The following is a 14498-nucleotide window of genomic DNA, read 5'->3' as shown; positions in this document are numbered from 1 at the left end:
ATCTATAAAAATTGCAGGTCATTTGGACAGTATGTTAATCATTTACTTGTATATTCTGACATGTTGTCTTTGATATATTTTTGGTGTAACCTTCAACCCAGATCAATTCATTTCAGAAAGCCTACAGCTTCTATAAAGTATTAGAGAGCAAAGCTCTGAGCAATATCAAGTCTTCCATTAGCCTGCCACAGAATATTAAGAAGCAATGGGATTTCCTTCTGCTACATTGTATTATGTATAATTAAACACATTGCTTTCTTTATCTTTAGTTATCAAGGTAAACAAAAATCACTGTAATCTTTTTGACCCAGGATGGCGTAGGTAGTATTTTTTTAAGTTTATTAGCAGTACAGTATATCTTTAACTGGCATTTAAACATTAGCCGTAGTCTTTGTTGAAGAGGCTGTATGACAGCATTAGACACTTGAAGTCCTGATCTGTCATTGACTTCTTAAACTGTATTGCCATTTTTTCTTTTCTTTTTTTTCTTCCTATTCTTTTTTGGGGTGGTAGTAAATAGCTTTGTACCAATTTGTAATCTGCTTTTTTCCTTTGAAAAACAATTGTAAAATTTACTTTTTAACATAATATTTAATCAGGCATTGCTGGTGGGCATTTTTACTTAAGTGTTTGTATCACAAAAACAAAACCTGTTTTACTTTTAAACTAAAAGCAGTGATAAACTCCAGCAGTGTAAATTTGCAGTAAATAACCTCTTTTCCCCTTCCTATTAACAAGTCTTTAAAATTTACGTATGTTAACACAAATTTGCATGTTTCAGTTTTTTACTCATCCACTGTTGGCTATCTTTCCATGTTTACAACATCTAGGTATTCTTTATTACTGCTGCAGAGTATTTTATTGTTATTTACAGGTGTACCAACATTTGTATTAACTTGTTCTCTTACTCTAAAATAATTTATTATTTAATAGGTATTACTTAATGTATTTAATATATTTCTGATTGTATTTAAAATGGGTAAGGAAGCAAAAGAAAAATCACCTATAATCCTACCAAAGACAAACCGCTGTTAACCATTTTGCTGTCTCTTTCCAGTGTTTTATTTTTCTATTGCACAGCCTGTTTTTCTTTCTTTCATAAAATATATATAAGGAAAATTTTCAGTGTCAGTAGAGCTATATAACAGCATGAACGTTTCTGTCTTAAAAAATTATGTTGAAATATTAAAATACTGAATAATATAAAATATACCATTGTAACCATTTTAAGGGTGCATGCAATTCAGTAACATTAAATACATTCACAATGTTGTACAACCATCACCACTGTCCGTCTCCAGAACCTTTTCATTATTCCAAACTGAAACCCTACGTATTAACACAGCATAATTTTTATGCCTTTAAACTATTCTCTTATCATGAACATTTAAGTTGTTTCCAGTTTTCTCCACTTACAGACAACAGTCTATACACATTCTCCTTCCTGTCTGTTTTCTCCTGATAGCAATTCTTCCAAGAACCTGTATCAGTAGATATGTTAAGGGTGATTCTTAAAATTGGTTTTGGATGTCAGTTTTTTTCTTTTCCCCCCACAGAAGAACTTATCCTCAATTTTATAATAAAAGTTAATGTAGGGCTTCCCTGGTGGCGCAGTGGTTGAGGGTCCGCCTGCCGGTGCGGGGGACGTGGGTTCGTGCCCCGGTTCTGGAGGATCCCATGTGCCGCGGAGCGGCTGGGCCCGTGAGCCGTGGCCGCTGGGCCTGCGCGTCCGGAGCCTGTACTCCGCAGCGGGAGAGGCCGCAGCAGTGAGAGGCCCGCGTACCACAAAAAAAAAAAAAAAAAAAGTTAATGTAACTGGGTTACATATATTAAAATACAGTCTGTAGATAATTTGACATTAATATAGCTATTTTGTAGGAGGAGAGATACTTATGGAATAGAGGAGTCAAAGTCTTTTTGCCTGAGTTGATGATTTTTCAGCGGCAGTTGAGGCTCAGTGACATTGTTGGTTGGAGGAGTGCTAGGCGGGGTGTGTGCAGAATGTGTCATTTGGAGAAGGGTCATCATACATATTCTGCTGTTCTCGTGGAAAAAGAGTTAAGAAACTACTGTCCTGTGTTCTGTTTCACTCATTAGAGATAACATGCTTTACTTAACCAGGGTTTTAACTTTAAAACCATTTTTTGAATGTCAGAATTATAAATTTTTCTAATGAAAACCTTTGCTTCTCCACTAGGATTGGCAGCCACCATTTGCATGTGATGTTGACAAACTTCATTTTACCCCACGTATCCAGAGGCTGAATGAATTGGAGGTAATGTTTTAACTACTATGCTGGTTGCCTGTATTCCAGTGGGGGCTTCTTTGAAAGAGGCTGTGTCACAAATCTAGTGGTTTCAGTGAAGCGAAAACATGGCTACTGATAATCATGGTAAAACAAATGGCGATAAGCCTTTGCAACCAACCCAGTTTCATTAAAAACACTGATTTTTGTCAGTAATTGCCAGCCTATTAATTAATAAATGCATTTAAATCCTTCTCAATCTAGGTGACAACCAATAGAGTTTAGGTTTTGAAAGGCATGTGCTTTCAGAACCATTTAATGGAAAAGATTCTCCAGCTCTGATATTCTTCCAAAATACATGTCTTCAGTTAGATTTAATAACACACTTTACTTTTCCTAGGAGGAGTGAATAGCACAGGGGATTCTCTAGAGAAGAGGTAGTATTTCTTCTTTAGTCTGTGGGTGACTTAAGCCCTAAAGTGCTGGGTGAATAAGGCTTGGGTATTGATAGCATAGAGGTTCATTGTTTATATGAATGTTTTGCTAATCTGATTTTCATATTGAACCATGTTTTGTTTTTCTATACTAAACCAAACATTCTTAACTTAAATGGCACATATGCCCACTGGAATTCTGTGGGCATTGGCAGTAGTAGCATCTAGTGTATGTATTTTCAAGTATTTCAGTGTATTTTCATGTTGAGCTTGAAAGATGGGGAGGTGGGTGTTAACTTTGACGTGGTTGGGAATTTCTGAATATTGATCTCAATTTTGGTCTTGTGCAAGATAAAAGTCTTAAAACTGTCTGACTTAATTTCACAATGAGCAGAAAGAAAAATGACAAAATTTTAAAAAATGACTTGTAGGTGACATTAATAATCTGTTAAGGGAATAACATTTAAGAAAGTTTCTGGTTTTCTGTTATCTTTAAGTTATCAGGACTTTAAAGATAAGTGGTTCTGTTGTAAATCTGCTTTTAGATTTGTGTTTGAGCAAATCAGAAAATTTGTTCTCTTAGAGAACAAGACTTTAAAATACCCAAACTGTAAAAGGCCGAAAGGGGCATGTAGAATCTTACTTACGATACTCCATAAATAAAGCACCTCTCAGGTCGCCTATTTATGTTACGAGAGGACTTACTGAGTGTGTAACTACTACTTACCTGGCACATGGTAGGGGCTGAATTAAATTTTTGTTGAGTTAATGTATAATTATTTAACCAGTTTTATTCTGTATATTTTGGGGAAGTTTCCCCTATTGAATTCATAAGTGGTATTGCACTTAAATAGTCTAAGAATGAAAATATCACATGCACAGGTAATAGACAGGAGCTTTATAATAAGCTAGGTAAAAGTAAAACTCAGTTCTTTGTCATTTAGGCTCAAACTCGTGTAAAATTAAATTTCTTGGACCAGATTGCAAAGTACTGGGAATTACAGGGAAGTACTCTGAAAATTCCACATGTGGAGAGGAAGATCTTGGACTTGTTTCAGCTTAATAAGGTAAAAGCCTAATGACCATCTTTCTCATTGAATAATTTTTCTGACAGCATGAATTTGATCTTCTTTGCCTTAAAATAAGAAACGTACTGCTTGAAATATGTAAAATAAAATTCCTCATTTAGTTTTGTGATTAAATTGGTCTCTGCTTGTCTGGTCTGAAAGCCTTATCTTGTGAACTGTTTTGCTGCCACCTGTTTTTTGGTAATTTTTAAACTTCGTAATGGTCCTCTTAGATATTCCTGTCTGTTTTATTGCAGACAAGACAACAGAGGCTTTCAGTGTCCAAGTTGACCAACTGAAAAGGCTGAGTTATAATTCTATATCTTAAAGTTCATTTCAGTCTAAAGCTTGCATTATTTCCACCAGACATGCTGCCGTTCTTGCTACTCCTCAGTTTACTAGAACCTTTTCTTTATCAGAGATTTCATTGCTAATTTAATTCTTCCTCATGGAAAATCTTGGCTGCTTTGGGGAACTGAGAAGTAGCTTTTGGAGGGGTACAAAAAGTTTATGGAATATGCTGTTAAAAGCAGTGTTTAAAATTTCTAGTTTAAAATGAATAGTGCGTATATTTTACTTGGAAAATGTATTTTTAAAAGATGACCACAGCCAAAAACTAATTTCCTTTGCTGTTTTATTTAACAGTTAGTTGCAGAGGAAGGTGGATTTGCAGTTGTTTGCAAGGATAGAAAATGGACCAAAATTGCCACCAAGATGGGGTTTGCTCCTGGCAAAGCTGTGGGCTCCCATATCAGAGGGCATTATGAGCGAATTCTCAACCCCTACAACTTATTCCTGTCTGGAGACAGTTTGAGGGTGAGTGGGGCTAGCCTTAACCTGTTTTATTTCACTGCTTATTGACACATGGTCTTTGGGAGGAATGAAAAAGCCTTGATTATGGGTGGAAGACTTGCTTGGAAGACTTTTGTTTTGTGGATTTTTCCTCCAATGTTTTAGTTCTGTTTTGAGAGCAACCATACTAAGAAGGTTTGGAGTGAATAAGGTTACAGAGGAAATATTCTTTTGTTATCAAAAACTGAAATCTGTATTAACTTCGCTATAGATGTTCCTTTCTTACAGCAGTTGGTTATTACCTACTTATTGCGGCTTATGCTTTTGCATTCACTTACTGTTTAAAGTGCATTCCTGGTTGTCACATGAAAATACAACATGTGAAATAACTTGCCTGTCTGCTCTCTTTTGCCAGCTGAGGTCTCCAAGGAGATTTTCATAGAATGTTGACATTGGTAGAGAGTAGGGGACTCAGTAATGCTGGACAGCTCATGGAGCCCTCTGCTAATAGTTCCTATGTAACTGTGTTTGTCTCCTTACAAAGGTGGTATTTGCCAAATTATTCAGATAAAAACTTTTGTTCTAATTAAAAGCAAAACAATATTATAAAAACTTCCCACTTATTTTAGGCCCTGGTAGAAAGCAGAATGTCATAATTGTTTACACCCTTTGAGATATTCTACACTAGAGCAGTGAGCCCTGTAATTTTAGAAATTGTTACTGTGCTATAGAGAGGGAGGAAGATCACAGCATAGTTTCCGAGGGTAAACCTGCTAATCAAAACTCTGTCTTGATACAGACATACCATCTGGAATGCTTAAATCCTATAGGTTTTCGTAGCATTGTGTTTTTCTTTTCTCTCTCCCTTGATTCCAGGTGGGCTTTCTTCTTAGCCTAGAAAATGTGACTAATACTCAGAAACTTGTTTAAAGAAATGTGCACTGTGTGAATGTTTAGTGAACCCATGGATGAAATTGTTTAAAATGTTGTATATGGAGCCTTTATGTCTCTGTTTTATAGTCAGATCTACATACAGTTGCCCACAATAGATTTCCTCCTTTGAACCTTCTTATCTCGGTGTAGAAGTTAGAAGAATAAAGGGAGAGAGAGAGTCTCTCTGCTTTATGGGTTTAGAAATAGCTCGTCTGTATACTTAGAGAGGCCCTAAGTTTCATAGTTGAAAAGTGGGTAAGCATTTATACAATCATAGTCTGAAAGGAACAGGTATTCAAAGATACCGTTTACAAACATTACATCTACAACACAGATAAATATCTGTTGAAGGGCCTACTGATACATGTTCACTGTGGAAAGTATAAAAACAAAGGAAAGTATGATGAAAATAAATCCCTCCTAATCCTCTCATCTGTTTTTTCTTTCAAGGCTATTTTAATGCACATATACACAAATTGGAAGTGTATTCTTTACGTATACAGTATTTTTCCTGCTTAACGTGTCACTGTATATTTTTGAAGGTACAGGGTTTTTTTGTTTTTTTTTTTCCAATTTATTTATTTTTGGCTGTGTTGGGTCTTCGTTGCTGCATGCAGGCTTTCTCTAGTTGTGGCGAGCTGGGGCTACTCTTCATTGAGGTACTCAGGCTTCTCGTTGCGGTGGCTTCTCTTTTGCAGAGCATGGGCTCTAGGCATTCAGGCTTCAGTAGTGGCAGCACACGGGCTCAGTAGTTGTGGCTCGCAGGCTCTAGAGGGCAGGCTCAGTAGTTGTGACGCACGGGCTTAGTTGCTCCACAGCATGTGGGATCTTCCCAGACCAGGGCTCGAACCCGTGTCCCCTGCATTGACAGGCAGATTCTTAACCATTGTGCCACCAGGGAAGCCTGAAGATACAGATTTTAATGACTCTGTGCCATTCGATTTTTATACCCAGAACTTGATTTGATTTCTCCTGTTGCTGAATTCTTTTTTCTTTTTGGAATTTTATTTTATTTTTTATACAGCAGGTTCTCATTAGTTATCTGTTTTATACATATTAGTGTATATATGTCAATCCTAATCTCCCAGTTCATCCCACCACCATCACCCTGTCCCGCCACTTTCCCCCCTTGGTGTCCATACGTTTGTTCTCTACATCTGTATCTCAATTTCTGCCCTGCAAACCGGTTCATCCATACCATTTTTCTAGGTTCCACATATATGCGTTAATATACGATATTTGTTTTTCTCTTTCTGACTCACTTCACTCTGTACGACAGTCTCTAGATCCATCCACGTCTCTACAAATGACCCAATTTCACTCCTTTTTATGGCTGGGTAATACTCCATTGTATATATGTACAACATCTTCTTTATCCATTCGTCTGTCAGTGGGCATTTAGTTTGCTTCCATGACCTGGCTATTGTAAATAGTGCTACAATGAACATTGGGGTGTAACGAACATTGGGGTCTTTTTGAATTACGGTTTTCTCTGGGTATATGCCCAGTAGTGGGATTGCTGGGTCGTATGGTGATTCTATTTTTAGTTTTTTAAGGAACCTCCATACTGTTCTACATAGTGGCTGTATCAACTTACTTTCCCACAACAGTGCAAGAGGGTTCCCTTTTCTCCACACCCTCTCCAGCATTTGTTGTTTGTAGATTTTCTGATGATGCCCATTCTTAACTGGTGTGAGGTGATAACCTCATTGCAATTATGATTTGCATTTCTCTAATAATTAGTGATGTTGAGCAGTTTTTCATGTGCTTCTTGGCCATCTGTATGTCTTCTTTGGAGAAATGTCTATTTAGGTCCTCTGCCCATTTTTGGATTGGGTTATTTGCTTTTTTAATATTGAGCTGCATGAGCCGTTTATATACTTTGGAGATTAATCCTTTGTCCGTTGATTCGTTTGCAAATATTTTCTCCCATTCTGAGGGTTGTCTTTTTGTCATTGTTTGTAGTTTCCTTTGCTGTGCAAAAGCTTTTAAGTTTCATTAGGTCCCATTTGTTTCTTTTTGTTTTTATTTCCATTACTCTAGGAGGTGGATCACAAAAGATCTTGCTGTGATTTATGTCAAAGAGTGTTCCTCCTGTGTTTTCCTCTAAGAGTTTTATAGTGTCCGGTCTTACATTTAGCTCTCTAATCCATTTTGAGTTTATTTTTGTGTATGGTGTTAGGGAGTGTTCTAATTTCATTCTTTTACATGTAGCTGTCCAGTTTTCCCAGCACCACTTATTGAAGAAACTGTCTTTTCTCCATTGTATATCCTTGCCTCCTTTGTCATAGATTAGTTAACCATAGGTGCATGTCTTTATCTCTGGGCTTTCTATCCTATTCTATTGATCTGTATTTCTGTTTTTATGCCAGTACCATATTGTCTTGATTACTGTAGCTTTGTAGTATAGTCTGAAGTCAGGGAGTCTGATTCCTCCAGCTCCGTTTTTTTCCCTCAAGACTGCTTTGGCTATTCGGGGTCTTTTGTGTCTACATACAGATTTTAAGATTTTTTCTTCTAGCTGCGTAAAAACTGCCATTGGTAATTTGATAGGTATTGCATTGTATCTGTAGATTGCTTTGGGTAGTATAGTCATTTTCACAGTATCATTTCTTCCAATCCAAGAACATGGTATATCTCTCCATCTGTTTGTGTCATCTTTTTTTTTTTTTTTGCGGTACGCAGGCCTCTCACTGTTGTGGCCTCTCCCGTTGCGGAGCACAGGCTCCGGACGCGCACGCTCAGCAGCCATGGCTCACAGGCCCAGCCACTCCGTGGCCCGTGGGATCTTCCTGGACCGGGGCACGAACCCGTGTCCCCTGCATCGGCAGGCGGACTCTCAACTACTGCGCCACCAGGGAAGCCCTGTTTGTGTCATCTTTGATATCTTTCATCAGTGTCTTACAGTTTTCTGAATGCAGGTCTTTTACCTCCTTAGGAAGGTTTATTCCTAGGTATTTTATTCTTTTTGTTGCAATGGTAAATGGGATTGTTTCCTTAATTTCTCTTCCTGATCTTTCGTTGTTAATGTATAGGAATGCAAGAGATTTCTGTGCATTAATTTTGTATCCTGCAACTTTACCAAATTCATTGATTAGCTCTAGTAGTTTTCTGGTGGCATTTTTAGGATTCTCTATGTATAGTATCATGTCATCTGCAAACAGTGACAGTGTTACTTCTTCTTTTCCGATTTGTATTCCTTTTATTTCTTTTTCTTCTCTGATTGCTGTGGCTAGGACTTCCAAAACGATGTTGAATAATAGTGATGAGAGTGGACATCCTTGTCTTGTTTCTGATCTTAGAGGAAATGCTTTCAGTTTTTCACCATTGAGAATGATGTTTGCTGTGGGTTTGTCATATATGGCCTTTATTATGTTGAGGTAGGTTCCTTCTGTGCCCACTTTCTGGAGAATTTTTATCATAAATGGGTGTTGAATTTTGTCAGAAGCTTTTTCTGCATCTATTGAGATGATCATATGGTTTTTCTTCTTTAGTCGGTTAATATGGTGTATCACATTGATTGACGTGCATATACTGAAGAATCCTTGCATCCTTGGGATAAATCCCACTTGATCATGGTGTGTGATCCTTTTATTTTTTAATTTTTTTCCCAACTTCATTCATTTATTCTTTTATTCAGTGGTTGAACAAATATTTATTAAACATATATGTATGAAGACCCTGTTAAATAGTTTAAGCACTCTGGGGTGAATAGAGGCATCAACAGATACAATTCTGTCCTTATACAAGTTACAGTCCAAAGGGATGATTGTGCAATAACCAAACCATACAAATACATAATTACCAGCTGTGAGATCTTGTACCAGTTACTCAAGCATACTAAGGTTTAATTTCCTCATCTGTAAAATCTGTCATTAATAGTGTCAACATTATAGTGTTTTGTAGGGAAATGAAATGATAAAATGCATATAAGACACAATACAGTGCCTGACATATAGGTAGTGAAAACTACCTGTAAGTTTTCAACGAACAGTCACTATAGCATTCTGCATGTGAACACTAATTGAGAGTAAAGATATGGGACAAATTTTCCTTTTCTAACTCTTGTAAGGCCACATATCACGCATCCAGAGGAGCGCTGGGGACCCTCGTGGAGCCTTGTGTGAAAGATGGTGTTCTTCAGTTCACCTGCTCTTCCCGACTTTTATTCTTTTATTTGCTGTTGTTTTTTTTTTTCACACACCACACTGTATTTTATTTTTACAAGAGATAAATCAACTGACACCAAGCATTGTAAATGGATGACCACAACAAGAGCAACAATGATTGCAATTACCAAACACGAAACACACTCACACTATGTCATAATATTGACATTCAGTTCAGGAATCCTCCACTGTAACAGCTCCTTTACTTTGCTGTGAAAATTGATTTGTATATTTTTTGTCTCTGAGTCCTTGTGGGATTTTTTTTTTATTCAAACAGAAAGTCATAAAACTTACAATCATTCTCATCAGTTCACTCAGTCCCATGTAATTAATTTTTTTTCCATATTGATCTTTTGTTAGCACTTTTATGAATTCATCAGTTTTCCGTTAGAGTTCTGAAAATGCTTGTTCATTCAGTTCAGCAGTATAGTCAGTTACCAGTAACCTGTACTTGTCAGTCTTTTCCATGAACTCCTTGAAGGTGAAACCCTTTTATAGGAACATTTTTGCAAAAGCATCAGAGTACACCCAGAACTGTCTGTAAGTGACAAAAGACTTAAAAATGACCACGGTTAAAGATTTGATGAAAGTTCATAATAATGCAATTGACAAGGAAATTTAGTTATTTGTGAGATGTACATTTTAAAGTAGTAACTAGGATTATGACTTATAACATTATACCAGAACATACAGGATTTTTAGAAATTTCATGTAATGTCTGAAACATTTATATTAACATATTTCCATACAAATAACCCAAAGAAAGTTTAGTATAAGTTGTTTTCTGTTTGTTTGTTTTCTTATACTGCAGGTTCTTATTAGTTATCAACTTTATACACATCAGTGTATACATGTCAATCCCAATTGCCCAATTCAGCACACCACCATCCCCACCCCACTGTGGTTTTCCCCCCTTGGTGTCCATACGTTTGTTCTCTGCATCTGTGTCTCAACTTCTGCCCTGCAAACCGGTTCATCTGTACCATTTTTCTAGGTTCCACATACATGTGTTAATATATGATATTTGTTTTTCTCTTTCTGACTTACTTCACTCTGTATGACAGTCTCTAGGTCCATCCACGTCTCAACAAATGACTCAATTTCCTTTTTATGGCTGAGTAATATTCCATTGTATATATGTACCACAACTTCTTTATCCATTCATCTGTCGATGGGCATTTAGGTTGCTTCCATGACCTGGCTATTGTAAATAGTGCTGCAGTGAACATTGGGGTGCATGTGTCCCTTTTTTTTTTTTTTTCCTGTATGCGGGCCTCTCACTGTTGAGGCCTCTCCGGTTGCTGAGCACAGGCTCCGGATGCGCAAGCCCAGCGGCCATCGCTCACCGGCCTAGCCGCTCTGCAGCATGTGGGATCTTCCCGGACCAGGGCACAAACCCATATCCCCTGCATCGGCAGGTGGACTCTCAACCAGTGCGCCACCAGGGAAGCCTGCATGTGTCTTTTTGAATTATGGTTTTCTCTGGGTATGCCCAGTAGTGGGATTGCTGGATCATATGGTAATTTTATTTTTAGTTTTTTAAGGAACCTCCATACTGTTTTACATAGTGGCTGTATCAGTTTACATTCCAACCAACAGTGCAAGAGGGTTCCCTTTTCTCCACACCCTCTCCAGCATTTGTTGTTTGTAGATTTTCTGATGATGCCCATTCTTAACTGGTGTGAGGTGATAACCTCATTGTAATTATGATTTGCATTTCTCTAATAATTAGTGATGTTGAGCAGTTTTTCATGTGCTTCTTGGCCATCTGTATGTCTTCTTTGGAGAAATGTCTATTTAGGTCCTCTGCCCATTTTTGGATTGGGTTGTTTGTTTCTTTAATATTGAGCTGCATGAGCTGTTTATATACTTTGGAGATTAATCCTTTGTTCGTTGATTCATTTGCAAATATTTCTCCCATTCTGAGGGCTGTCTTTTCGTCTTGTTTATGGTTTCCTTTGCTGTGCAAAAGCTTTTAAGTTTCATTAGGTCCCATTTGTTTCTTTTTGTTTTTATTTCCATTACTCTAGGAGGTGGATCACAAAAGATCTTGCTGTGATTTATGTCAAAGAGTGTTCTTCTGTTTTCCTCTAAGAGTTTTATAGTGTCCCGTCTTACATTTAGCTCTCTAATCCATTTTGAGTTTATTTTTGTGTATGGTGTTAGGGAGTGTTCTAATTTCATTCTTTTACATGTAGCTGTCCAGTTTTCCCAGCACCACTTATTGAAGAGACTTGTCTTTTCTCCATTATATATCTTTGCCTCCTTTGTCATAGATTAGTTGACCATGGGTGTGTGGGTTTATCTCTGGGCGCTCTATCTTGTTCCATTGATCTGTGTTTCTGTTTTTGTGCTAGTACCATATTGTCTTGATTACTGTAGCTTTGTAGTATAGTCTGAAGTCAGGGAAACTGATTCCTCCCGCTCCATTTTTTTCCCTCAAGACTGCTTTGGCTATTCGGGGTCTTTTGTGTCTTCATACAAATTCTAAGGTGATTTGTCTAGTTGCATAAAAAATGCCATTGGCAACTTGATAGGGGTTTCATTGAATCTACTTTTGCAAAGCAAAGTAGATTGCTTTGGGTAGTATAGTCGTTTTCACAATATTGATTCTTCCAATCCAGGAACATGGTATATCTCTCCATCTCTTGGTATCATCTTTAATTTCTTTGATCAGTGTCTTATAGTTTTCTGCATACAGATCTTTTGTCTCCCTAGGTAGGTTTATTCCTAGGTATTTTATTCTTTTTGTTGCGATGGTAAATGGGAGTGTTTCCTTAACTCCTCTTTCCGGTCTTTTGTTGTTAATGTATAGGAATGCAAGAAATTTCTGTGTAAAACCAAATTCATTGATTAGCTCTAGTAGTTTTCTGGTGGCATTTTAGGATTCTCTATGTATAGTATCATGTCATCTGCAAACAGTGACAGTTTTACTTCTTCTTTTCCGATTTGTATTCCTTTTATTTCTTTTTCTTCTCTGATTGCTGTGGCTAGGACTTCCAAAACGATGTTGAATAATAGTGGTGAGAGTGGGCATCCTTGTCTCGTTCCTGATCTTAGAGGAAATGCTTTCAGTTTTTCACCATTGAGAATGATGTTTGCTGTGGGTTTGTTGTATATGGCCTTTATTATGTTGAGGTAGGTTCCCTCTATGCCCACGTTCTGGAGAGTTTTTATCATACATGGGCGTTGAATTTTGTCAGAAGCCTTTTCTGCATCTATTGAGATGATCATATGGTTTTTCTTCTTTAGTTGGTTAATATGGTGTATCACATTGATTGATTTGCGTATACTGAAGAATCCTTGCATCCCTGGGATAAATCCCACTTGATCATGGTGTATGATCCTTTTAATGTGTTGTTGGATTCTGTTTGCTAGTATTTTGTTGAGGATTTTTGCATCGATATTCATCAGTGATATTGGTCTGTAATTTTCTTTTTTTGTAGTATCTTTGTCTGGTTTTGGTATCACGGTGATGGTGGCCTCATAGAATGAGTTTGGGAGTGTTCCTTCCTCTGCAATTTTTTGGAAGAGTTTGAGAAGGATGGATGATAGCTCTTCTCAAAATGTTTGATAGAATTCACCTGTGAAGCCATCTGGTCGTGGACTTTTGTTTGTTGGAAGATTTTTAATCACAGTTTAAACTTCATTACTTGTGATTGGTCTGTTCATATTTTCTGTTTCTTCCTGGTTCAGTCTTGAAAGGTTATACCTTTCTAAGAATTTGTCCATTTCTTCCAGGTTGTCCATTTTATTGGCATAGAGTTGCTTGTAGTAGTCTCTTAGGATGCTTTGTATTTCTGTGGTGTCTGTTGTAACTTCTCCTTTTTCATTTCTAATTTTATTGATTTGAGTCCTCTCCCTCTTTTTCTTGATGAATCTGGCTAATGGTTTATCAATTTTGTTTATCTTCTCAAAGAACAAGCTTTTAGTTTTATTGATCTTTGCTGTTGTTTTCTTTATTTCTATTTCATTTATTTCTGCTCTGATCTGTATGATTTCTTTTCTTCTGCTAACTTTGGGTTTTGTTTGTTCTTCTTTCTCTAGTTCTTTAGATGTAAGCTTAGATTGTTTATTTGAGATTTTTCTTGTTTCTTGAGGTAGGCTTGTATTGCTATAAACTTCTCTCTTAGAACTGCTTTTGCTGCATCCCATACGTTTTGGATCCTCATGTTTTCATTGTCATTTGTCTCTAGGTATTTTGTGATGTCCTCTTTGATTTCTTCAGTGATCTCTTGGTTATTTAGTAATGTATTATTTAGCCTCCATGTGTTTGTGTTTTTTACGTCTTTTCCCCCGTAAGTGATTTTTTAAAAAAATTAATTTATTTATTTTATTTGTTTAATTCTGGCTGCATTGGGTCTTCGTTGCTGGGCACGGGCTTTCTCTAGTTGCAGAGAGCTGGGGTTACTCTTCCTTGTGGTGCATGGGCTTCTCATTGTGGTGGCTTCTCTTGTTGCAGAGCACAGGCTTTAGGTGTGAGCTTCAGTAGTTGTGGCTCGCAGGCTCAGTAGTTGTGGCTCGCGGGATCTAGAGTGCAGGCTCATTAGTTGTGGCGCACGGGATTAGTTGCTCTGTGGCATGTGGGATCTTCCTGGACCAGGGCTCAAACCCACGTCCCCTGCATTGGCAGGCAGATCTTAACCACTGTGCCACCAGGGAAACCCGCCTCTAATTGATTTCTAATCTCATAGCATTGTGGTCGGAAAACATGCTTGGTATGATTTCAATTTTCTTAAATTTACTGAGGCTTGATTTGTGACCCAAGATGTGACCTATCCTGGAGAATGTTCCGTGTGCACCTGAGAAGAAAGTGTAATCTGCTGTTTTTGGATGGAATGTCCTATAAATATCAATT

The 14498-nt window shown here is 37.4% G+C and overlaps 1 protein-coding gene across 1 annotated transcript in view; it reads left to right on the top strand.

Annotated features, from left to right (window-relative positions):
• KDM5B (lysine demethylase 5B) overlaps positions 1-14498 on the top strand; it is a 76010-nt gene that overhangs the window by 22575 nt on the left and 38937 nt on the right. Inside the window, exons 2-4 of the mRNA XM_032631707.1 lie at positions 2198-2275; positions 3624-3746; positions 4392-4562. Coding sequence (XP_032487598.1) covers positions 2198-2275; positions 3624-3746; positions 4392-4562 — 372 coding nt within the window. The remainder of the gene's footprint in view (positions 1-2197; positions 2276-3623; positions 3747-4391; positions 4563-14498) is intronic.

This window comes from Phocoena sinus, chromosome 1 (assembly GCF_008692025.1).
Source record: "Phocoena sinus isolate mPhoSin1 chromosome 1, mPhoSin1.pri, whole genome shotgun sequence".
Lineage (NCBI taxonomy): Eukaryota > Metazoa > Chordata > Mammalia > Artiodactyla > Phocoenidae > Phocoena > Phocoena sinus.
Note: the sequence above shows the minus strand (reverse complement) of the source record. Positions and strands in the feature narration are given on the sequence as shown.